This window comes from Hyperolius riggenbachi, chromosome 3, assembly GCF_040937935.1.
Source record: "Hyperolius riggenbachi isolate aHypRig1 chromosome 3, aHypRig1.pri, whole genome shotgun sequence".
NCBI classification, from domain to species: Eukaryota; Metazoa; Chordata; class Amphibia; order Anura; family Hyperoliidae; genus Hyperolius; species Hyperolius riggenbachi.
The window spans coordinates 463,136,658-463,163,140 of record NC_090648.1 but is presented as its reverse complement, the minus strand read 5'-3'; the positions used below and the strand labels follow the sequence as shown (position 1 = coordinate 463,163,140).

General features: G+C 41.9%; 1 protein-coding gene across 2 annotated transcripts in view; it reads right to left on the bottom strand.

Annotated features, from left to right (window-relative positions):
* Positions 1-26,483, bottom strand: part of PCBD2 (pterin-4 alpha-carbinolamine dehydratase 2) — a 158,709-nt gene that overhangs the window by 9,724 nt on the left and 122,502 nt on the right. The window contains exon 3 of one of the 2 annotated variants that reach the window (XM_068273021.1): positions 2,248-2,328. The exons of the other annotated variant lie outside the window; for it this stretch is intronic. Coding sequence (XP_068129122.1) covers positions 2,248-2,328 — 81 coding nt within the window. The remainder of the gene's footprint in view (positions 1-2,247; positions 2,329-26,483) is intronic. 2 annotated transcript variants of the gene reach the window in all.

Sequence of the window (26,483 nt, the reverse complement as noted above, 5' to 3'; positions counted from 1 at the left end):
TAACAATGTAATACCAATCTGTAAACACCTTTGTCTACTCCCCCAGTGTTTCAACCCCACTAACCTCTAGATTGTAAGCTCACGAGCGCAAGGACCTCTCCGTTTTAGTTTCTGGTTTCTGTGCAATTTATTAACCCCTTCACTTCCAAGGTTTTTTCTCCTTAAAAACGACAGAGCAATTTTCACCTGTTAGGGCTCCTTTCATGCATTCGCCTATAACCTTATTACTACTTATCACAATAAAAAAAAAATCTATAGGTTTTTTTTTTTTCACCACAAATTAGGGTTTCTTTGGCTGGTACTTTTTTGCTAAGAATTATTTTATTCTAACTGGAATTTTAAAAACTTTAATGGCCGGAAAACTGAGAAATAATATTTTTTTTCCCATTTGTTTCTTCTTTTTCCTGTTATAGTTAATTATATAGTTTTTAAGATAAAACATGCTGCCATAATTAAAACCCACCCATTTTATTTGCCCATTTGTCCCGGTTATTGCAACGTCTAAATTTTTTTCCCTAGTAAAATGTACAGCGCCAATATTTTATTTGGAAATAAAGGTGCATTTTTTTCAGTTTTGCGTCCTTCCCTAATTATAAGCCCATAATTTATAAAGTAACAGTAATATACCCTCTTGACATACATATTAAAAAAGTTCAGTCCCTAAGGTAATTATGTATTTTTTATTGTAATTAAAAAAAAAAATTGGAGCAACTATTGAGGTGTGTGGGAGGTAAGGGGTTAATGTAAAAAGTAAAAATAGGAATTTTTATTTTAAAAACGTTTTTGGATGTAATTTTACTTTTTGGTCACAAGATGTCCTCGCACATAACTTCCGTATGCATAGTATTACTACGCAGATAGGAACTTATGCATGGATGTGTAAGTATCGGTTTTGTGAATGAAGGCACCATCTTATAGACAGAGGCATTCATTCATACGGGGACTTAGATCAATGAATGGAAACGGTGTTTCCATTTATTGTTCTCCCGGCTAATGATCGGCGGTGGGAGCCTTAACCTCCTTAGAGGTAACCACGAGTCAGGTTCAGGCCGGTACCCACAGCTCAGAGCAGTAACCTCAAACCTTACTCAGGGTAGCCACTGGGAGGCATTTGCAGAGCCTGTGCACAGCGGGTGTTTGCAATCTCACTATAGGGGTAGAACGCCGCCCGGTGGACAGAGAGAATTTCAGAACTGGATCCAGTGGAGGGGAAAATTGTGCAGGGCTGCCGCAGATTTTGTAAAAACTATTTCACAGCTTCTAGATCCTAAACTTCGGAAGTAATCATACCGCTATGGAGGTTAAGTGCCATTGAAGGATGATGATGATGATGATAATAATAATTCCAGTATTTGCATAGCGTCTTTCTCCTGTTGGACTCAAAGTGCTTGCGAGGCAGCCACAAGAGTGCACTCAGTAGGCAGCAGCAGTGTTAGGGAGACTTGCCCAAAAAACCCCTTACTGAAAAGGTGCAGCTTACTGAACAGGCAGAGCCGAGATTTGAACCCAGGTCTCCTACGTCAGAGGCAGAGCCCTTAGCCGGTACACTATTCAGCCACTTACAGGATACCTGTACCAATGTGGCAAAAGCGATAGGAAGTGCCCCCAAAAATGATGAAATAAAGTATCTGAAGCCAGTATAATGTACGTGGTATAAATAAAAAAAATTTAAAAAAATCATGGAGAGGACTATTCTCTCACTAGGACCTGTACAAGTGCTAAATTCTTGGCCAAGATGTCCCCAAATGGTCACCTTGGCCCAAGTTCCACCTAGAGCATGTCCAAAGCTAAAATTTACTTATAGAAATACCCACTGCAACTCCGTCCTACAAGTGTAAAAGATTAGATACATATACACACACACACACACACACACACACACACACACACTACGGTCAGTAATACTGCCTCTGTTTAAAATATTAACAGGCTCTCAGATCCCGTGCATAGCTTTAACAGCACTGTGCCACTTCACTAAGTGCTAGAGATTGCTTCTGTGCCGTAATGTTCTCTGTGATCGTACACACTGATAAAGCGGAGGTGGCAAATCCATCCTGACACATGACAAGGATTCCTAGGTCATAATCTTCCAGAGTGGCGGCCCACTACCTTGCAAGTCTGAGCACAAGTACGTCTTAGCAGGAAGCCCTATTCCCCTCAGAGCAACAAACCCCGGTAAAGCGATACCCTGAAAAAACGCATGGTGGTTTAACGCTCAGGTGATGGAATATAAATGTAATGAATTACCTTGTTGTACACATTATACCATTCTGGGTGGTGATTCATTTTCTCTGCTTGCAGGGCCACACGAGTCATAAATCCAAAGGCCTGGAGGAAAAGGAACGAAAATAGTACAGACGTTAGGCTAACATTGGGACAGTGTTAACGGGAGTGTTTTTACCTGCTCGGATTCTACGAGGGACATGTACAGTTTTTCCACAGCCTACAGGAGATGCATTCTAGAGCGGTTATGCAATCTCTCGGTAAATGCCCTCCATTGCTGAGGTTATGGCGTAAATTACATACATTTTCCAGACAGTGCTGACAGCGTTAAAAATCTAGAGTGGTTCCATAGTTGACCTGTCTATGTTACATCTATATGGTATCTTCCAATTTTTCTATTTTCATTTTTGTTTAGAATTAGGAGTGGAAGTGAACACAGAATAAGCAATTTTATTAAAGAGACACTGAAGTGAAAAAAACCTCATGATATAATAAATTTGCTGTGTAATATGGATAATTAATTGAATATTAGTAGCATAGAAAATCGTGTCATTTTTATAACATTGCATCATTCTCTAATAATTGCTGTTTCCATAATACACTCAGCATTTTAAATAATTTCACAGAGCAGGCTAATAACCCTTTATGTTTTTTTTCTGCAGGGAAAAATTCAAACAAAGAAGAAACAATGAGAGGCAGTTGAGATTAGTGCTTCAAAAGACATGACTTTATTAACCTCTTGACGACTAGCTAACGCCGATTGGCGTAAACTGGTCGTCTGCAGGTTACCATGTCAGTTCACGGAGGGTGTCTCCGTGAACAGCCGGAGAGCCGCCGATCGCGGCTCGCTGGCAAAATGTAAACCGGCGGGGAAGAAATCCCCGCTGTTTACATCATACGGCGCTGCTGCGCAGCAGCGCCGTAAGGCAGATCGGCGATCCCCGGCCTCTGATTGGCCGGGGATCGCCGGCATATGATAGGCTGAAGCCTATCCTTCAATGCGCAGGACGGAAATCCGTCCTGCGCAGGTGAGAGGGGGAGGGAGAGGGAGGGAGCGGCAAGACGGCGGAGAACGCTGCGGAGGGGGGCTTTGAAGAGCCCCCCCCGCTAAGCAAATGCAGCCGGCGGCGATCAGACCCCCCCAGCAGGACATCCCCCTAGTGGGGAAAAAAGGGGGGTAGTCTGATCGCCCTGCTGCACTCTTGATCGGTGCTGCGGGCTGTAGAGCCCACGCAGCACCGATCATTGAAAAATCCCCTGGTCGGCAAGTGGTTAAAGCAGACCCAAACCAAACATTTTTTTAATTCAAAATATTTAGTTGCACCACTCCTTAAATTCTTGCTGTACTGGAGACTATAGGAGACCGATATATGTGCTAATAATGTTTTATTTCTTAGCATACACATACAAATCTTTATATCATAAGTTTATTTTCACTTCAGATTCCCTTTAAAAAGCTCTAGAAAATGATTATTTTACAGTTTTATAGAAACTTCTATATCTGCTCAATACAGGTTTGATAATAGTCCTGCTTTCACGTAGAGTCCAAGCCCCTACTAAAAGGACCACTATTGTGAAGAATAGAAAATGTTGAATGCATGTTAATTTGATGTGCATTTGTTTCAGCATAAAATACTCTATAAATTACTATGTTCCTGTTACTGCCACTTACAGAAGGTAATGAAAATCAGACATATCTGACAGGTTTTCGACTAGTCCATCTCCTCACAGGGGATACTCAGGGTATCCTTTATTTTCAAAAGCACAGTTTCTAGGTCCCCCTACCCTACATAAGGAGTGTATTGTGCAGGCGCAGTATGGTCTGCGTTTGCGCAGTACACTCCTGGTGATGTCAGCGGTAGCGAGGACACGGTCGTGCAGGCACAGTTGTTTTCCAACTTTAAAATTGGAAATTCCAGAAGTGAACCGGAGGCGGGGACCAGAGCATCAGCGAGTGGCTGCGTGGGCATAAGGGGGGGGGACCATTAGAAGTCCCAGGTAAGTTCAACGCTTTTTTTCTACCTAGCCCCCTACAGTAGTCCTTTAAATAAAGTATTAAAAAGAGAGATAAAGAGAGACCCAGAGAGACTCAGAGAGACACAGGAAGGCTCTATGGGATCCAGAGCCATCCCTCTCCATAGGCGAGTATCTCACTCTTTTTTCCAGGTTCCGTCAGTATTACTTTAAAGGACATCCGAGGTGAAATTAAACTAACGAAATAAACAATTGTATCCATCCTCCTTTTCCTGAAAAATGACTTTTTAAGATATTCCCCAATGTTATTTTATATTTAAATCTACTTTTTAAATTTTTTTACTGTTTTATTGTTTTTGCTCAATGACACATTCATTGAAGTATACCAGAGCTAAAATCTATGAAATATTGAGCTTTTTATTTCTTTCCTGCTCTCAGAAGCCATTTTCTGCTAGGAAAGAGTTTTATAGTTGTAATTTCTTATCAATACGGGTCACACTGTAGTCTGACCAAGTCCTGACCAAGTCCTGACTCAAACAGGAACTGCCACTTGCATACTGTACCTGATTAACTCTTAGGCAGAGAAAGAACAAAAAGGAACACAGCATAGTTATTTGAGTGCTAGGCACTGTATATACACGTCTATCTCATGTCACATGTCACCTCGGGTGTCCTTTAACCCAGTGGTCCTCAAACTAAGGCCCGTGGGTCAAATGTGGCCCCCTGAGGCTTTTTTTACCGGCCCCCCACACACTGTGCTGGCACCACCCATCCACATGGAAGTCAGAAAGCAGTAATTCTCTGGTTTCTCTGTCTGGCCCCAAAGACATATTGTTACGGATACTCCGGCCCCCCAGCAGTCTGACGTATGTTGACCCGGCCCTTCACCCAAAATGTTTGGGGACCCCTGCTTTAACCATTTCAGCTCGCGTCTATTTTTCACCTTAGGGACGAGAGGAATTTTCTCCCGTCAGCGCTCCTATTCATTCCCCAATAACTTTATCACTACTTATCACAATTAAATGATCTATACCTTGTTTTTTCTGCCGCCAATTAGGCTTTGTTTTGGGTGGTACAATATGCTAAGAATTATTTTATTCTAAATGCATTATGATGGGAATAATAGGGAAAAAAATCATTTTTCAGTTTTCAGCAATTAGTTTTAAAATAATTCATACCATAATTAAAATCCACACCTTTTATTTGGCCATTTGTCCCGGTTATTGCAACGTTAAAATTATATCCCTGGTATAATGTATGGTGGCAATATTTTATTTGGAAATAAAAAGGTGCATTTTTTCTGTTTTACATCCATCACAAATTTGTAGCCAAATATTTAATAATTATATGCCCTCTTGTCATAGATTTTTTCCCCCTAAAGCCAGTAGGTATATTTTACTATTTGGCTACAAGATGTCCCTGCTGAGCAAAAATCCTTGTACTTTGTACGCTAATAGGATGCAATGTATCATTACATTGTAAATAGGGGAAGTGACGTAGGCTTTCATCGGAAGCCCCCAATCACAGTGGCCGCGGGGAGATTATGAATGGAAAAATTTCAAGCCTTTGTTATTTTGAGGATTATAGCTTACAGCTTATGAAAACCCCCAAATCAAAATCTCAGTCCTTCACAATATTGTGAAAAGGTTCAATATTCTAGGCTCAAAGTGTCAGACTAATCAGCTAAGTAATCCAAAACACCTGCAAAGGGTTCGTATTCCATTTATTAGTTGAATTACTGAAATGAATGGACTTTTTGCACGATATTCTACTTTTTCGAGTTTCAGCTCTTTAAAGGCTTACAGTTCCAAGACGTAGATTCTACTTCCTAAATTAGTGCTGCTGTAGGTTCTAGGACAGAATCTACATCCTGCATTAAAGGGACTCCGAGCACCTCATGGGCATGCCTTTAAGACTCCGACCAGTACTGCAAAGTACTTAAAGAAAACCTGAACTGAAAATGAAAAGTCAAAATAAGCATACACAAGTCATACTTACCTTCCATGTAGTCTACTCCTCAGTGTCTTTCTCCTCTCCTGCGTCCTGTTTGTTCACTGTGATCAAGGGAATTTTCCGTCCTCCATTTTGAAAATGACCATTACCCATAACAGCTTTCTGGTCAGTACACAGTTAAACTGTAACATCGCCCACTTGAGCCATAGGGAAACATGGACATTACCTGGTACATCAGTTTTCCTCTCAGCTATAACTGACAGCAACTGATATTTTACTGACAGCAACTGATATATTTCAGATCTGACAAAATATTATCAGAACTGGAAGGGATTATTGTCAGAAGAAAATGGTGAGCTTCTGAAAGGAACTGATGGCAAGGTAACTATGCAATGTTCATTTGAAGTTACCTCATGTGTTTATTTAAAATATTTTTACTCAGTACAGGTTCTCTTTAAAGATGCATACCATTCTGTAGCTTGTGCTCTCGTCTTTCATTTAATATCTGAATCGCTATTCTACACCAAATAGTTTTTGTTCCAATTTAATTTAAAAATCGCGGCTGCCATCTTGGCTATGTTATAACTTCCTAATCACCCCTGTCTTCCCAGTTAGAGAAGTGCATCACTGAATGAAGCAGGAAGAGGAAGTGACATGCATGGCCATTGCAAGAGGCTCCTCCAGAGGGGTCATAGCACGACTTTGTTGGAAGTCATCTGTCTTAAAGGTATGCCCATGAAAGGTGCTCGGAGTCCTTTTAAAAACCTGCCGCCTGCCACTAGTGTTGGGCGAACATCTAGATGTTCGGGCCGAACAGGCCGAACATGGCCGCGATGTTCGGGTGTTCGAGCCGAACTCCGAACATAATGGAAGTCAATGGGGACCCGAACTTTCGTGCTTTGTAAAGCCTCCTTACATGCTACATACCCCAAATTTACAGGGTATGTGCACCTTGGGAGTGGGTACAAGAGGGAAACATTTTTAGCAAAAAGAGCTTATAGTTTTTGAGAAAATCGATTTTAAAGTTTCAAAGGGAAAACTCTTTTAAATGCGGGAAATGTCTGTTTTCTTTGCACAGGTAACATGCTTTTTGTCGGCATGCAGTCATAAATGTAATACAGATAAGAGGTTCCAGGAAAAGGGACCGGTAATGCTAACCCAGCAGCAGCACACGTGATGGAACAGGAGGAGGGCGGCGCAGGAGGAGAAGGCCACGCTTTGAGACACAACAACCCAGGCCTTGCATGAGGACAAGAAGCGTGCGGATAGCAATTTGCATTTTGTCGCCATGCAGTCATAAATGTAATACAGATGAGAGGTTCAATAAACAATAAACAGTAATTGGTGTTGTCCAGAATGCGCACAATGCGTGGGTCGCGTTCAATGCAGTCCTAGGCCGAAGAGGTCATAGCCTAGGGTCACAAAAACCTGTTTATTTGGGCAATTTCAATGGTAGTTATGCTGACGTACATAAATCTCAGCCATGGCCGTTAGCAACGTCTGAATTTCACGAAATGTCTCATGCAGGTAGAAGACATATTGTTAGACTTGGGCTCCAAAGATGGGTTCCCTACATCTCTGCAAACCAGAGTTACAGGGCTCCAAATTTGGTAAAATCCCCCATAGGCTTTCAGTGGGCCTCCTATTTACAGTTCCAAAATCTCACATCTTTTCAAAGGGCAATTGCTCAGCAGTGGCAAATTTTCTAGCATTGTAGGGACCCTTAGGGGGAACATGACTGGTGAGTTTCGGGCCCCTAGGCCAAAAAGGTCATAGCCTAGGGTCACAAAAACCTGTTTATGGCTGAACAGTTTGGCCCATATGGCCGAACAGTTTGGCCGAACACCATCAGATGTTCGGCCGAACTCGAACATCACCCGAACAGGGTGATGTTCTGCAGAACCCGAACAGTGGCGAACACTGTTCGCCCAACACTACCTGCCACCATAAAGTTAAGAGAAAAAAAAAAGTTTTAAAAGTAATTTTTTTTTACTTTTAAGGGGTCACACTTGTTGGCTTTCGTGCGCGTTTTCAGCACAGAAAAACTGTTTTCAACTGAGAACTCATGTTAATCAATGAGCTAGGTCACACTTGAATGTAGATCTTGCACAATTTGTCAGTTTTCTCTATAAATTACATTAGCTGTTGTAAGGTAGAGGTCACACTTGTCTTTCAGTTTTCTGAAAAGTGTAGAAACTGAAAGACAAGTGTGACCCCTGCCTAATATTTTTTTTTAAAGTGACATGCTCAACTCCCAATAAAATAAAGTTGTTTTTTTTTTTACATCTCCAGTTAATTTGTAACCCTGTCCTAGCCTGTTAACTCATAATTAATGTTTGCAATACCTACACCGGTTTATAAATTTGTAATTACTGCCCCAGTAGCGATTGGATGCAATCTCTAGGGGAAAGCCCTATGCTCTACAGATGTACCGCTCTGCCATTGCCTAGCAACGCATCTGTACAGCACCATGGCCCCCGAACTATCGCCCTAGCAAACACATGTGAACGCATCCAAACGGCACAGTCCACCACATGCTCAGCTAGAAATAAAATATGTCATATATGGTATTGTTTTAACCTGGAAGGGCCAAGAATTCTTTTTTTTGTGTTTTATAACTGTGGGGCGTGGCATGTAAAAATTAGGAAGGGTGGAAAATGGAAAAAAAAAAGGGTGTTTTCTTAATTTTTGCCTAAATTTTCTCCATAAAATGACTATAAAATAAAATAGTTTTTATAGAAAAATATTACCCAAAGAAAGCCTATATTGTACTGAAAAAACAAGGTATAAATCACTAAGGCCCAGTGCACACCGAGCGGTTTTTGGAGCGATCCGCCGGCCGCATCCGCCTACAAAAACGCTTGTCTAATGTATTGCAATGGGATGGTGCATACCGGCGGTTTGCGGTTTTTGCCAAGCCGCAAACGCGCCTCCTGCTGCGCGTTTGCGGATTTCGGAAGCGTTTCGTCCTCAATGTAAAGTATAGGAAAAACGCAAACCGCTCTGAAAAACGCTACTTCAGAGCGGTTTGCCAGGCATTTCTGTTACAGTAGCTGTTCAGTAACAGCTTTTACTGTAACAATATGTGTAATCTGCTACACAAAAACGCACCCAAAACCGCTAGGTATGTTTAGAAAACCTCTCTAAACATACCTAGAATCGCTCTGAAATCAGCTCCCAAAACCGCTAGCGTATTGCGGATCTGCTAGCGGTTTTGGTGTGCACTGGGCCTAAGATGGCATAAGAAATTAAAGTTATTGCTGTATCAAAAACGACACAGCTCAAGTGTCAAAAATGTCAAGAACCTTAAAGAACAAGCGAAACCCATGCGAACCTAGAAATAAATAAACACATATATAAGTAGATAAATACTACTTCTACTTACATAACAGATGTATCGTGCTATCCACGTAATGATTCCTTTGAATTTTATAAAGTAAGAGCAGAAAATCCTATTCTAGGCAGTGGCTATTTTGCCAAGCTAATGGTGGGCACTAATGATCCAATCTTTTTCATCCAATCCTACCAAATCTATGTAGTATAAGGGTAAAGTGAATGAATATACTGAATGGATACTTCAGGCAGTTACCTTATATTACATAGAAATGGTAAGATTGGATGAAAAGAGTGGATCATTAGTGGCCACCTTAATGTGGACATCATATCCTCCCTGACTCTTGTTTCCCCCCCTCCCTTCACAAGCTCATTGTGTATTCATTAGCTGCCCTCCGCCCAGTCTTCAGACACTCTTACTGAGGTGTATACTAGGAACTGCACTGTCCTTTTTTTATTTACTCCTCCAATCGCTGAGTTACTTCAGCCTTGCTTGTAAACACAAGTGATCAGAGGGTGTTTCTGATAAGCAGCTAGGCAGGGAAATAAATGGAAGAGGAGGAATATATTATAGATAAAAAGAACCCCTGTTTGGCACGGACTACTAAAGGGCTGGTTCTCCTAAAGTATGTGATAACTCCAAATCATAACAGCAGAAAAAGTTTTGCAAGTTTTGAATGTAGGATTAGCATCATTATCACTTAATACACTCAGACCAGTTGCTGTTGAAATTTTATTTTTATGGTGACAATACCGCTTTAAGGGGTAAAAACCATGGAACGCAAACTAGTTAAAGTGTACCTGAAACAGGGAGAGGGGAAAAATATATACATACCTTGGACTTCCTCCAGCCCCCTCCGAGCTTGTTGCACCCTCGTCGCTCTCCTCAGTCTCCTGGATCCTCAGAAACTGGTCATGAAAAGTCGTCCAGTCAGGGCCAATCAGCACATGCGCAGTCCGGCCGTGCAAGCTCCCACGTCGCTCTCCCATAGCCGGGAGCGTTCTGCACCTGCAGGGTGCTCGCATAGCTGGACCGCACATGCAGTGTGCCACAGACCGGAGGACTTTCCGTGGCCAATTTGAGAAGATCCAAAAGGGGGAGGACGGCATCAAGGGAGGGATCTGGGTGGAGGGGGCTGGAGGAAGCCCTAGGCATGTACAAAACTTTTCTGTCCATTCATCTCATGTTCACTTTAAGGTGTCATTTACTTCTATGGAAATAGATGCTCGGGAAAAATACACTTTGCTTGTCTACATCTACTTGAAATGGGTGTTTTTAGTTAAAGTTTTTAGGTCTAGAGTCGACGAAGATATAAACGCAATAGGATGCACATTCATTCAAGGAGTCTTCAACTTCTCTCAGCAATATTCACCAGCACTTGATAAATACCATTTCATCCAGCCTGGCACAGGTTGGTATTGACCAGGCCAGAGAAACTATGATCGGCCAAGAGGCTGGTGGAGGGCCAACATCATCACTGCTTCAGCTGCCCGAGTCATAGCAAATATCTTTTGCTTACCAGTTAAATCTAGCAAACAGAAAATTGTCTGGAAATTGTGTGAAGGTCTGTGTCTTGACTGTACACAGTACTACTTAGAAGACCCCCGGAAAATCAGAATGCCACACACTATGGAGCACAGCATTCTGCCCACCCAGCAAGGCCCATTTTAAACGGATTTTCTGTTCATTACAATAAAAATGTAAAACTGAAGTGATTAACAGTGTTTTTTTGTAGAGAGGTAATGCTTTTAAACTGAAGTGAATTTGTTTTGTACTATCTAACCATACATAGGAGGATTAACTATAATTGTGCTGTGTTGATATCAGTGTTCTGGAATATTCCACAAAATCAATTACTTGGCAAATGAAGTCTGTGAAGCTCTCAATTCTGGTTGGGTTTTCGAACAAAATTATCTAATGTACGATTATTTACCTCATGAGGTAATGATATTTAGCAATTCTGGTAGGTTTTAGTTATGTTTTACCTCATGCGGTAAATTATGAGGTAATTTGAGGCAATTTGCATTAATTTTTCAAAAAATAGCTATTCTTATAGAAATTAGGGGGCATGTTGGCACATAATTTACCGATCAGTTTAAAACCTGCCTGTACCTGGTGGTAAAGTCAATTTGTGTTCTTTTGCAGTTTTTAGTGGAGTTCCTATTGCTGTTTTAGTGGAGTTCCTATTCAGGCTGTGTAAAGAAAAGAATAGTAGAAATAAAATTCCAAAAATATTTACTGGAATTTTTTTTTTATAGGGGATGCCTATAAATATACTTTTCATAGGTTGCTACATAATTAAAAAAAAACCTTCCCCCTAGTAAAAAAAACACTAAGTTATGGAAGACAATTAAAGTCTACTATTATTTATTTACTGCATGATAACCGCTGAAATACCACACCTTATGCATTTACCGCATGTTGTACTGCATTTTTGGAAATGCTGAAGAATCTTTCAGAAGAAAAAAAAAAAAAAAAAAAAAAAGAAGAGGAAAATACTGCATGAGGTATTTCACCTACAAAAAAAACTCTATTGTAGCAGACCCACCGGTAAAAGTTTAAAAACAGCAGCGTGTAATCTCCAGCCGCGTCCGCCCGTCAAACACGCGTGACGTTACGCTGTAGCTCCGCCCACGGTCTGCTACAATAGAGTGGGTTAGCTTGCACTGGCAGGGAGCTTGAATTATCAGCTTCATACAGTCCTGCCTTAAGCATTCCCCACACGCTCATACAGAGCTAAGCTGCAAGTGACCCTTGCTGTGTTTTTTATATTGAAGACTTTTTATAATAAAGTGTATATAATTAAAGTGTATTAAGACTTTTAATCGATGAGGAGCCTTTGTCTGCTATATTAACAGCACTATACGTTCGGGAAACCCATCTTAGTGGAAGGAGACTTGCCGGAGAGGCTGTGGGGTGGCCTATACCCCAGATGCGAGATTTGGCGGTGACGGTCATTATATCTGGTGAGTTCACACCTGATGGGGGATCCTCCTGATGGTTTTGCCCATCTGTTATGCTAAAGGTTCCTTGTATTGACATCTATTGAAGCGCTTACTGCCTTATATGAAGATTTGATTATCACTGCTATATACTGTGATTGCATAATAATAATAATAAAATTGTAAACAGAATTTAAAATTATTGAAATTATTTTACAAGTCTGCAACTTACAATGGGGCAAAACATGGGTAGAGGTGCAGTAAATATACACTGGTATTAATAACTGAGAAGTAATAAATGAGAGGTGGTGTGCCTCCCCTCTCTTGAAGGACAACCAATATAATTGGGAAAAAAAAAGTATTTATGCACAAGGACAATGCGTTTCACAGGTGCTGGCCCACTTCTTCAGGTCAACACAGTGCCTTAAAGAGAACCCGAGGTGGGTTTGAAGAATATTATCTGCATACAGAGGCTGGATCTGCCTATACAGCCCAGCCTCTGTTGCTATCCCAAACCCCCCTAAGGTCCCCCTGCACTCTGCAATCCCTCATAAATCACAGCCACGCTGCTGACAAACAGCTTGTCAGAGCTGGCTGTGTTTATCTCTATAGTGTCAGTCTGCTGCTCTCCCCGCCTCCTGCAGAACTCCAATCCCCGCCTGCATCCCTTTCCTCCCTGCTGATTGGAGGGAAGGGACGGGGGCAGGGACCGGAGCTATGCAGGAGGCGGGGGAGCAGCTGAGACTGACACTACAGATGTAAACACAGCCTCACAGCATGGCTGTGATTTATGAGGGATTGCAGAGTGCAGGGGGACCTTAGTGGGGTTTGGGATAGCAACAGAGGCTGGGCTCTATAGGCAGATCCAGCCTCTGTATGCAGATAACATTCTTTAAACACACCTCGGGTTCTCTTTAACAGCTGTGTAAAAGAGCTAAGCACTTCCTTAACAGTTTATACTTACATTTAGGGCACCTTTACCAGTGTTTTGTAAGACAGTCCTACACCCCTGCCAAGAGGTGAAAAAAAATGTAAAGAGTTTTTTAAAAGAAACTTTAAGGAGAGCAACTGACTCGATACCTGCACAGCATTCCTGGAATACCGAGCGTGGACGTTTATCTCCTGCAGTCCCTAATGGTGGTTGCAGTTTTGCAACCCACCTTTGTGAGTATATTTATTTCTCTACACCACACCGGTTCACTAGCGATATCACACCATAAGACTCCTGGGGCCATATGCAATTCACTTTTTCACCTGAGTTTTCTCCTAGGAGATAAGTTTTCATCTTCAATTTAAAATAACTTTCCAGCACTTTTCAACTAAAAAAGTACCAAAAAGCAAGTTAAAAAGTACTACCAAAATTATTTTGAGTATTTTCTTGCTTGCGTTTGGCTTAAAAGGCATTTTATTGCCGATGTTTAAAAATATCACCTAGGAGAAAACTCAGTGATATTTTCTTAAGTTGTCAAAAAATGCTATTTAAACCCACCAGCAAGCAAGAAAGTGCTCAAAATAATTTTGATGGAACCTCTACACCAACTTTTTGGTACTTTTTGAGTTGTAAAATGCTGAAAATTTATTTTACAGAGAAGATGAAAATTATCTCCTAGGAGATAACTCAGGTGAAAAAATTAATTGCATATGTGCCCTGGTCTCTCTCATTCTTGCAGATTCTCTGAGCTACTGGTAACCGCCAGGAATCAAATATCTACTACTGCTGTGACTTACAATGGGGACACAGGTAGCAACGCAATAAACCACCCAAAAAAACTCCAACTCATTACCACAATTTGTAAAACTAAAAATGTATCCCGAGACTGGCCTCCAAAATAGCTCTTTAGCTCTTTAACCTCCCTGGCGGTTTATTTATTTAGCCAGGGAGGCTGCAATGTGGTTTTTTTTTGAATAAAAAAAAAAATATTTCATGCAGCCAACTGAAAGTTGGCTGCATGAAAGCCCACTAGAGGGCGCTCCGGAAGCATACTTTCGATCGCCTCCGGCAATCGAAAGTAACAAGATAGGCCGCAATGAGCGGCCTATCTTGTTTCGCTTTCCTCGTCGCCATGGCGACGAGCGGAGTGACGTCATGGACGTCAGTCGACGTCCTGACGTCAGAGCCGCCCGATCCAGCCCCTAGCGCCGGCCGGAACTGTTTGTTCCGGCTGCGCTGGGCTCGGGCGGCTGGGGGGACCCTCTTTCGCCGCTGCACGCGGCGGATCGCCGCGGAGCGGCGGCGATCGGGCAGCACACGCGGCTGGCAAAGTGCCGGCTGCGTGTGCTGCTTTTTTCAGAAAGTAAATCGGCCCAGCAGGGCCTGAGCGGCGACCTCCGGCGGCATACCCCGAGCTCAGCTCGGGATTACCGCCAAGGAGGTTAAAAGGACTCCGAGCTCAAAAACATAAAAGGAAATTGGTACTTACCTGGGGCTTTCTGAAGCCCACCGTAGCTCGGGAGGTCCCTCAGAGTGGTCCTGGCTCCTCTCTTGCTCCCTCCACCGCATACAGCACCGCCGACACCTGGGCCGGCTGTCGGGCTCCCACTTCCTGAACCGGGACACTGTTTGTGATGACGTTGGCCGCTGCGCGTCATCACGCCGGCCGGCGTGACAGTACTGCGCATGCGTGATTTAACCGCGCATGCGCAGTACTGTAACGCCGGCTGCCCTGATGATGCGCATCGGCCGACGTTGTCACAAAGAGCGTCCCGGTTCAGGAAGTCGGAGCCCGACAGTATGCGGCGGAGGGACCGGGAGAGGAGTCAGGACCACGACGGGGGACCTCCCGTGGGCTGCAGAAAGCCCCAAGTACCAATTTCCTTTATTTTTTGAGGTCAGGGTCCCTTTAACAATTTAGTAAATATTACTGATTGCTTAAGGCCGGGTGCAGGCATGGCAGAAACGCTTGCGGAGTGGGAAATGCTGCATTTTATGCAATAAGGTTAGTCAATGGGACGCAGAAGGACCAGTGTTGCACTTGCGATTTACAGTAAGCGTTCTGCAGACATTTGTAGTGTTGCATAATATGAAGGCTGGCTGCCAAAATGCACATAATGAAAGTCTATGGTAACGCATATGCGTTTTCAATGCATTTTTTTAGTGCGTTTTTAATTAAACATTTAAGATCTGACGCATTTCCGCTTCCTGTTGTCTTCCTATTGATTTGCATATATGTAAATGTAAAAATGCATACCAAACGCATAAGCGTTTAATATTAGAAAACCGCAAACGCAATTGAATGCACACAAAATGCTTGAAAAACGCAGATGCACCAAGCCATTACATGAACACAAACGCACCTGCAGAAAAAGCCGTATTTTCACGCTATGTCATATGTGAACCCAACCTCAAAGAGGAACTGTTGCGAAAATCTTAAAATTTAAAACACATACAAATAAGAAGTACATTTCTCCCAGAGTAAAATGAGCCATAAATTACTTTTCTCTTATGTTGCTGTCACTTACAGTAGTCAGTAGAAATCTGACATTACTGACAGATTTTAGGCTTGTCCATCTCTTCATGGGGGATTCTCAGCATGGCCCTCATTTATAAAGACATTCCCTGAAAATGATTAATACAAAGATGCTGGCCAGCCTCGCTGCACACTATTTTGGCAGTTGGACGGAGCAACTGCCATTCAGTGCTTTTAAAAATAAAGAAAACCCTGAAAACCCCGTATGAGAAGATGGGCTAGTCCAAAATCTGTTGGTAATGTCAGATATCTACTACTTACTGTAAGTGACAGCAACATAGGAGGAAAGTAATTTATGGCTCATTTTACTCTGGGAGAAATGTACTTCTTATTTGTATGTGTTTTAAATGTTAAGATTTTCGCAGCAGTTCCTCTTTAAGCAACACTAACATTTACTGCCCATACCCATTGTGTGTTCTGTTTAAAGTGGGATAACACTGACAAAACATTCAATAAAAATGTGCTATCCTACTTTTTATTACCCATACAGTTCTCATATTTGCGTTTGTGTACAAGTAATATTGGCTGTCTACAAATTCCCAAAGTACAGTTTAGCTGCTTTGAAAGTTGCCATTGCATTTTACTGCATAGTGGCTACATTTAAATATTAGAATGTATCTAGCGATCATTTCTCAGCTCTCTCTAGTTCTACAATGTGTGCAGTTCAGTGTCAACACACTGCTGGCTGGATACTAATTGTAGCAAGCAAAGGAATGTAAACAAAATATTATGTTATCACAGAAACTTAATGAGCCAGAAGCTTAATGAGCTTTCCACTGAATAACAAAGTACTGTGTTTAACTTTTTGAATGCTGTTCTGCTACAAACTTTTTTTGTGGTGGTACATTTTATGCTGTAAATCTTTTAGAAGAAAGAGTTTCATACCACTTTAATAAAGTAGCAAGAACACAGTAAATCGCATTGGAAGGCCATTTCCTGCAGTAGGGAAAAAATCAACTAAATACAAAATCAAATCTGACTTCCTTTTAGAAGCTAGTGGTCATTTAACATCTAGTCTGATTAGACAAACAATCCCCTCGCTTCACTGAGACATCTCATGTTTTGTGGCATCTAACATTTCTTTTTATTAAGTATTAAATGACAGATAGATCCATCTGACAGTAGCAAGGACACTGCACCATGTTACCATGACAGTTAGATGTCAGCAATTTTTAAACAGACCCATAAAACAGCTAATACAGCCATTTATCTGTCATTGGCTTAAGCGAGGCAACAGATGTGGCCTGTGAAACTGATATAACATGTTACACAAGGTGAATACTATTTTTAGTCATTACTACAGATAATTAGACCTGCTCCTAGAGAGTCAACACAATATAGGAGATCCCAGCTCACATGCACCATATCAGATAATTAATCAGGCATCAAGAGCCAGGAGGACAGAGTGCAGATTCTGTCTCCCCCATACCCTCTTCCAGGAAGCACAGGAAACATCACGGCACTAGAGAAGCCCTGCTGTCTCCAGCAAGTGGATTTCACAACGTTTACGGTCATAGAGAGGATGTAGACGCCACCTTCTGTTAGGAAATGCTACGTTTTAAAGTAGACCTTAACCTATTTTGGTTCCTGGACGTAGAGACTACGTCCAGGAACCATGTGCGCTCCCGCGGCCGATCGCGCGCGTGCACGTTAGCCAGGCAATCAGTGAATCGGGCTATGGTGCCCGATCACTGATTTCTCTCCCCCGCTGAAAAAGCGACAGCTTCTCTCGGAAGCTTCGCCTTTTCTGGCTGTTCCCTCCCCGATGCGTCACTTTACGCGTGTGTTACACTTAGAGTGACGTCATGTAAACAAACTCATGGCCGCCATCTTGTGGCCAAAAAGTAAAACTACAACAAAAAGTAAAAAAAAATTAAATCAACACACAATTACATTAAACAAATATGGTTTACATCCCACCCTCCCAAAAATACCCAAATAAAATGTTTAATATAAAAAAAATAAACCATTACAATAAATAAAAACAAAAACATGTAAATATTTACCTAAGGGTCTAAACTTTTTCAATATCAATGTAAAGATGAAATATTTCTATATTTTTTTTATTTTAAACTTGTAAATAGTGATAGATGCAAAACGGAAAAAATGCACCTTTATTTCCAAATAAAATATTGTCGCCATACATTGTGATAGGGCCATAATTTTAACGGTGTAATAACCGGGACATATGGGCAAATACAATACGTGAGTTTTAACCACCTTAGCGGTATGGACGAGCTCAGCTCGTCCATTACCGCCGGTGGCTGCCGCTCAGGCCCTGCTGGACCGATTTGCTCCCTGTAAAAAGCAGCACACGCAGCCGGCACTTTGCCAGCCGCGTGTGCTACCTGATCGCCGCTGCAGCGCGGCGATCCGCCGCGTGCAGCGGCGAAAGAGGGTCCTCCCAGCCGCCCGAGCCCTGCGCAGCCGGAACAAACAGTTCCGGCCAGCGCTGAGGGCTGGATCGGAGGCGGCTGACGTCAGGACGTCGGCTGACGTCCATGACGTCACTCCGCTCGTTGCCATGGCGACGAGCAAAACGAAACAAGGAAGGTCGCTCATTGCAGCCTTCCTTGTTACTGCGGATCGCCGGAGGCGATCAGAAATACGGTATAGGAGCGCCCTCTAGTGGGCTTTCATGCAGCCAACTTTTAGTTGGCTGCATGAAATAGTTTTTTTTTTATTAAAAAAAAACCCTCCCGAAGCTGCCCTGGCGATCTTAATAGAACACCAGGGTGGTTAATTATGGAGGCATGAATTATTTTAAAACTATAATGGCTGAAAACTGAGAAATAATGATTTTTTTCCGTTTTTTCTTATTCTTCCTGTTAAAATGCATTTACAGTAAAGTGGCTCTTAGCAAAATGTACCCCCCAAAGAAAGCCTAATTGGTGGCGGAAAAAACAAGATATAGATCAGTTCATTGTGATAAGTAGTGATAAAGTTATAGGCTAATGAATGGGAGGTGAACATTTCTCAAGTGAAAACGACGGAACGCGAATGGGTTGAAGTGAACCTCCGGACTAAAAAACTACTCAGCAGAACTGAAAAGGCTTGGTGTTTCTTTAACAGTTTAACAGCATCAGAACTTTGTTTTTCTTACCAAAGCATCATTTTTAGCTGCATTTTTAGCTAAGCTCCACCCATAACAGAAAACTGCCCAGGCTTTTTTTCCCTGATGCTGTGCAAAGCATGATGGGATTTCCTATGTTATTGTTCACGTTGCCTAGCAACTAGGAGGGGTGATCAGCACACAGGACAGTTGGAACTGTGTCTCATGCTCCCTGTCACCTCCTTTCAAACAAAACGATGGCTGCCCTTATGAAACCAAACATTTGCCCGTTCTTTTAAAACAGGCTGAGTAAGAGATTACCGTATTATCAATCAATTTTAATTAACATAACTAATGTAACTTAATGACAGTATGTTTGTTTAGGCTGAAGTTCCTCTTTAACACTTGCCCAGGACAGAAGGAAGACATAGAGAAATGCACCCTGTATGTATTTAGAGAGTTTAGCCTGTATAATTCCCCCTCATTTGTGTCTAATCACAACTTGTAATTTGATCTCCCCGTGTCACATGACTGCCTATGGCAGATGAGCAGATAAGCCCATTTGAAAGCACTGGCTGTGAATCAGGCAGTACAAACTGTGCAGATTTATTTTAGGATTTGTATAGGTTTATGTTTTTTTTTTTAGGGTTATTATGCTGTTGTGTATCTTTTAGAGCAGAGAGGAAGTTCTGAGTTCAAGTCCACTTTAAAAACAATAAAATGATCAAAACAAAAGGTGTATAAAACCTACATAAATTCCCCTTACACTATGCCAAGAACCCTTGCTGTTTATATAAAAGTAAATGTATACCGTAGTTTAGGTGATTTAGGTGATTGTCTATTTTTTTTCCACATAAGGCTTAGCTACATATTTATTAAAAATATACAGTGCCTTAAATAGGAACTCCAGTGAAAATAATGTAATAAAGTGCTTTATTTTTACAATGTATAAGGGCCCGTTTTCACTATCGCGAATCCGCATGCGTTGTCTGCATGCAGATTCGCATAGCCAATAGAAGTGGATGGGACTGTTTCCACTTGTCAGTTTTCCTGAGCGTGTTTCTGTGCAGGATTTTTCTGCACGGCAGAGCCCGCAAAATTCGCTTGTGTGTGGAATGCATGCGAATTGCACACAATGTATTTAATAGGGAAATCGCATGCGGTTTTGGCATGCGTTTTGTCCCGCAATTATGTGTGCGATTTCGCATATAAACGAATGTATATTCACACAGGCAGTGACATGGTTAAAATCGCATATACCCTAACCTATGCGAAATCGCGGCAAAAACGCATGCGGAATCGCACTGCATGCAATTTCGTCAGCGTTGATTATGTGGAAACGGGCCCTAAATGATTTAGTCAGTGTTTGCCCACCATTGTAAAATCTTTCCTCTCCCTGATTTACATTCTGACATTTATCACATGGTGACATTTTTAACCTTCCTGGCGGTATGCCCGAGATGAGCTCGGGCTATGCCGCGCAGGAAGATATCTCAGCCCCTGGTGGGGCGATTTTGCCCATTTAAAGTGCTGTGCGCGCAGCTAGCACTTTGCTAGCCGCGCGCACAGCTTGATCGCCGCCGCTCTGCGGTGATCGTCCGCACGCAGCGGCGGAACAGGCCCCCCCCGCCAGAGCCCTGCCCGGACCAATGAGTTCCGGGCAGCGCTATGGGCTGGATCAGAGAAGTCTGACGTCAGGACGTCGGCTGACGTCCATGACGTCATTCCGATCATCGCCATGGCGACAGGAGAAGCCAAACAGGGGAACTCGTTATGTACGCGTTCCCCTGTTTGCTATTGATGCCGGCGACGATTGCACTAGAGGGACACATGCGCCCTTTAGTGGTGTTTCATGTAGCTACCACTATGGTAGCTTTACATGAAACAAAAAAATAAAATTAAAAAAAAAAATGGATTTCTGCCTATTTGGCAGAAAAAATAAACCGCCAGGAAGCTTAATGCTGGCAGGTGATGTCACTGGAAGGAGATTCTTCTTGATTTTTTGGCAGTTGGAAATAGCTGTAAACAGCTATTTCCCACAATGCAACAAGGTTCACAGACAGAAAACTGCCAAGACCATGGTCCTCACAGTTTCCTGTGGGAGGGGTTTCACCACAATATCAGCCATACAGAGCCCCCTGATGATGATGATTTGTGAAAAGGAAAAGATTTATCATGTAAAAGGGCTACTGATTGGGATGCAGTTCAATTCTTGGTCACAGTTTCTCTTTAAGCAACAGATCTAGAGGCATGACTTAATGTAATGCTATGTGAAGTAGTGTTAAACTAATTTGCCTATTAATAGCTCTGAACGGTTATGCAAGAAAGCACAATTTCAAATTTAGGCATTTCTGTAAAAAATTAACTTGACATTATATAACCAGTGGGAATTTTTGGGACTGAACAGTATTTAACTGTACTAATGAATCTAGTGCATTTGTATTCCAATATAGCTTTTATAAATATTTGCAAACCATTAACAACAAAGTACATAAGAAAAACCCTAATTCCCCCCCTCCCCCCCAAAAAAACAGTTATTCAAAGTGTAATTTGGTCCTACAAAGTGGGTAATTTGGTCCTGGATAGCAAAAAGGTTAAGAATTGTCTGCCCCACCCCCATGCATCTTAAATGACAACTGAAGAGGGATATGGGGGCTGCCATATTTATTTCCTTTTAAGTAATACAAGTTGCCTGGCTTTTCTGCTAATCCTCTGCTTCTAATTCTTTTAGCCATAGACCCAGAACAAGCATGCAGCAGATCAGGTGTTTGACATGTTAATAAAAATTTGACAAGCTTACCTGCATGCTTGTTTCTGGTGTGATTTAGACACTACTGTAGCTAAATAGATCAGCAGGGCTGCAAGTGGTATTGTTTAAAAGGAAATAAATATGGAAGCCTCCATATACTTTTCGCTTCAGGTTCTCTTTAAACTTAGGGGCAACGTAGAGACATATCCATAGATTCAAAAGTTCAAAACTTCAGTTGAAAAAAAAACAACAAAAAAAACCAGAACCCTTCGGGCTTGTTTCCACTAGTGCGGCGTGCGTTTCGCAGACGCACGCCAGCACTGAGCGGGTGGGCCGGATCGCAGGCGAATCCCATGAGCCGTGCCATGCACGGCTATGGGATTCGCAGCCTCCACCGCGAATTCTGCGGGGGTACCGGCCGAATCGCTCCCGCAAGCGATTCGGCCGCGGCGCCGTTATCCCCTATGGCAGAGTTTCCCCGTGCAATTCATGTGCGGGGAAACTCTGCGGAATCGCGGCAGAAACCGCGATAGTGGAAACGGGCCCTTAATGAAGTTGATTAGCAAAGTCCTATCACTTCTGCATGCTGGCATATTTGGGGATTCTCTGCATTACCTGATGAAACAGATCTAACAGTGCACACCAAAAACCGCTAGCAGATCCGCAAAACGCAAGGTTTTTGAAGCATATTTCAGAGCGATTCTAGGCATGTTTAGAGAGGGACGGAGAATGGGGGAACCCAGGATAGGATCCAGAGCATTTCCCCTCCCAAGGTAAGTACCCAACCAGGGGCACTTTTTTTTTTTTTTTTTTTAATACAAAAAGTCTCTTTAATGGATTTAAACTAGAGTCACTGACCACTTGCCATCGGATCATCAATGACCACTGTGTGGCTAGAATACAGTGTAGATGAAAAGCTGCAAAGTGGGGCGGAAAAATAAACAAGGGGATGGCAGATCGTACCTAAAAAGAAACTTCATGGGGTGTCAATGCGAGAGTATGGCGGAGATTCAGCGGACATTTGAGGGCAGCGGAACATATTCACATGCACAGGCACCTAGGGGACATCAGCCAAGGATTCCATTTGCTTTCATTAGGATATTGCATGCTGTTCTCCTGATCGACCAGGTCAGCATGAGATTTCCCAGCACGCGTTTATTCGGAACTCTATTTTTTATCGCAATTTGAGTGCATTTAAAAGCCTCTGCCACATGAAATTGAAAATCGCGTATGATTCCCATGATCTGCCAGCAGGTGTCACAGTCTAAAGTGTATAACGTGTGTTAAAATGCACACTAAACGCCCAAAACCGTACATGGAAAACCACAGTCGTTTTCCGCTAACACAAGTGTGGTCCCTCCCCATCAGATATAGATGCAAACATACAATTGCGAGGTTACACAACCACAATATAATATTGTTATTTTATTTTCCTTTTCAACCTGACAAAAACACTGCAAAGTAAATGTGTAATCAAGCTGGGAGAAATCTCAGACGAGACCATCAATGTGCTATTAAGTCCAAACACAGCCTAACTATTTGTTTACATTTACACAGCTGCTCAGTGTAGCAGCACAGACTTAATTGGTTCTTTATTGAAAATTAGCCTTTTCCCACATGCTAGCCGCAAGAAAATAATGTGTAATGGTAGATAATGATTTCATGCCTCTGCATGCAGGGGGACTCGCACACACTCTGTGCAGGAATGAATCAAGAATCAATTTGCCAGAGAGAAGAGAGGGGTGGACTCCGCCAATTGATCCCAATGAAGTTTGTCATTTGTGTCAGCAATTAAAATGTTTCCCAGTATGAAACAAAACTGATCCATAGGCCACTGGGGAGTACAAGTTGCTCATTCACTAAATACAACACTCACAGTCTGGCAATGGTGCTTCAAACAAAATTGATCACAGAACTCATAAACGGAGGAAAAAAGTTATTACCTAAATTCCAACCTGGCCATTTTTTTTATCCAAGGAAGCAAAAAGGACTAACAAAATATTACATTACAGCTAAGAGGAGGTTTATTACAATTAAATGTATAGTGGACTGGAACAAGGAAGAGGCTGACATGTATAATTTTGGTGCTCTTGGTTGATCACGTAGAATCTTGTAACCTTCACTGTAAGACGTCGGGCGGAGACTTGTGGCACAGTAATGGTGCTTTTAAAGAGGAGCCGTCAGCCATACTATCTCAGAAAAAACCCACGTATATAAGTAGATAAATGCTTGCTCTACTTACATAACAGATGTATTGCACTGTCCACATTTTGATTTTAGTGATTTTTCTATATTAAAAGGAATTTTTATTTTGACTGTCTATCTTGAAGCCAATCCAGATGTCATTTCCTCCCTTACTCCGTCTGTATTTATCATTGCCCACCCTCCTCCCAGTCTTCAGGCACTTCCACCCAGCTCTGCAGTAGAAAGTGCATTGTCTCAGCATGAGAAATATTGGCCAGAGAGGAACAGAGGTGTGGGAGGGGGAAACAGGAGGGAAAGAGGCGTCGCCAATCAGGTTGCATTAGCTATGTCTGACTGGAAAGTAAAGATGAAAAAAAGAAAATCCAGCATGCCCTGCAAATTCCTTTGCATGGCAGATGTACCAAATACGAGCCAGGGAAACTGCAGAATTCTGTTTTATGGAGAAGAAATGTAAGAAAGATTTTTAACTTTTGGATTGCCTGGTTAGCATCCATATTACTTGTTTACCAGATAAAAATAAATTATTTTTGATTTTATGCCTGACAGTTACACTCTAAAGAGGAACCATATCATCATAAAGTAGAATGCAGTAAATTATTAAGGATACCCACTTTGGGGTTAACTATCCTGGTTTAAGCATCGGAAACACTTCCTACAGCTATACATTAGTATGTAGTTCCCCCACACCACGAGGCTAAAGCTAGCCACTAACGGTCCAATTTCTAGCGAAAAATCGTTCGAGCGATCAGAAATTCTGAGCGGACGAAAAATCGTTCACTACACCATCAACTAACCAATCATTGCTTCCTATCTATCACGACCACCAAGAAAATCCAAATTTTCGTTCGACGAAAATTCATTCGGACGACATTTTTTTTCACTCATTCATAATCGATTGTGTCCACCAATGGAGATTATTTACAACCAATCCGATCAGAATTTCTGATCGCTCGAACGATTTTTCGCTAGAAATTGGACCGTTAGTGGCCAGCTTTAGCCTAGGCTGTTTTATTATGTGGAATTCTCAGCCAGAGCATTCTGGGAGATCAGATATCTTTTCTACTGGTTTTTGAACGTTAAGTAACCAGACATTCCACAAAAATCACCTGCCAGTACCAAAGAACCTGACGCCTGTAAAAAATTTAAGAATGTAAATCAGGCAGAGGAAATATTTTAAAATGGGCAAACAAGTACTTATTTTTTACAATATTTATTTGTAATTATTAAATTGTATTTATTATATTATTTTGACTACAGTTCCTCTTGAAATAAATTAGATATTAATTAAACAAGTTAATGAATCGACGACAGTATATCTAAGTCCCTTGGAGACTTCATTTCAGCTCCAGAGGAATAGATATACGTACCTTGCCACGATTGCCATTGTGCGCGCTGATTCGACGCTGCCCATTAGATCAGTGAATGGGAACTGATCCGTGTACTAAGTGCTTGTGATCAATGATCACCAGCATCAATGAGATGCCAGTGGTCACTGACAAAAAGTGAAAGTAAAACACACAGACACACACACAGACACACACACAGACACACACACAGACAGACACACAGACACACACACAGACACACACACAGACACACAGACACACACACAGACACACAGACACACACACACACACACACACACACACACACACACACACACACTTTCCTCTCTGTACTCACAAGGAATAAAAGGGAGGGGGGACATCTGGTGGCCAAATAGTAAAAATTACACCTACAAACATTACATTAAATAAAAATACATAAAATAACCCATTAATTAACTCCTTACATCCGCCTCCCATAGTTACCAATGTGAAAATTGCTCCGGTCCATGAGGGGAAAAACCCCTTAGTGGTGAACTGTTTAAATAAAAATACCAAATCAAATAAAAGTCCATTAAAAAAACTTTAGCCAAGAAAAGGATAAAAGGAATAGACAGGTGGAGGCACGTGAAGTGAGTGGCATGCCATTTCTGGCAGCATAGTGCATGTGTGCTGCTTTGAATTATACTTTAGCTAGAGATGCAGACTGCTTATCGATATTCAGACTTCTACTGCAATCTGATTGATATCAAGCAGTGCAAACATGTAATAACAGAGCTTGCCTACACAATCTTTTCATAGTATTAGGACAACAGATGTTAGAGGGATTTAGAGGCTGACTTTTGTATTTCCCTTTAATCAATGCACATTGCCTGGCTGCCCTGCTAATCTACCATAATACTTTTATTTAACTCATAAAATACTTTAACTACACTTAAAAAGGAACTGTGCTTAAAGAGAAACTGTGACCAAGAATTAAACTTCATCCCATTCAGTAGCTGACACCCCTTTTTACATGAGAAATCTATTCCTTTTCACAGAAGGATCATCAGGGGGCTCTGTATGGCTGATATTGTGGTGAAACCCGTCTCACAGGAAACTGAGGACCACGGGTCTGGCAGTTTCCTGTCTGAGAACCTCATTGCATTATGGGAAATAAAAGCTGTTTTACTGTTTACAGCTGTTTCCAACTGCCAAAAAAAGCAAGCAGCATCTCCTTCCACTGACATCACCTGCCAGCAGTAAAAATGTCACCATGT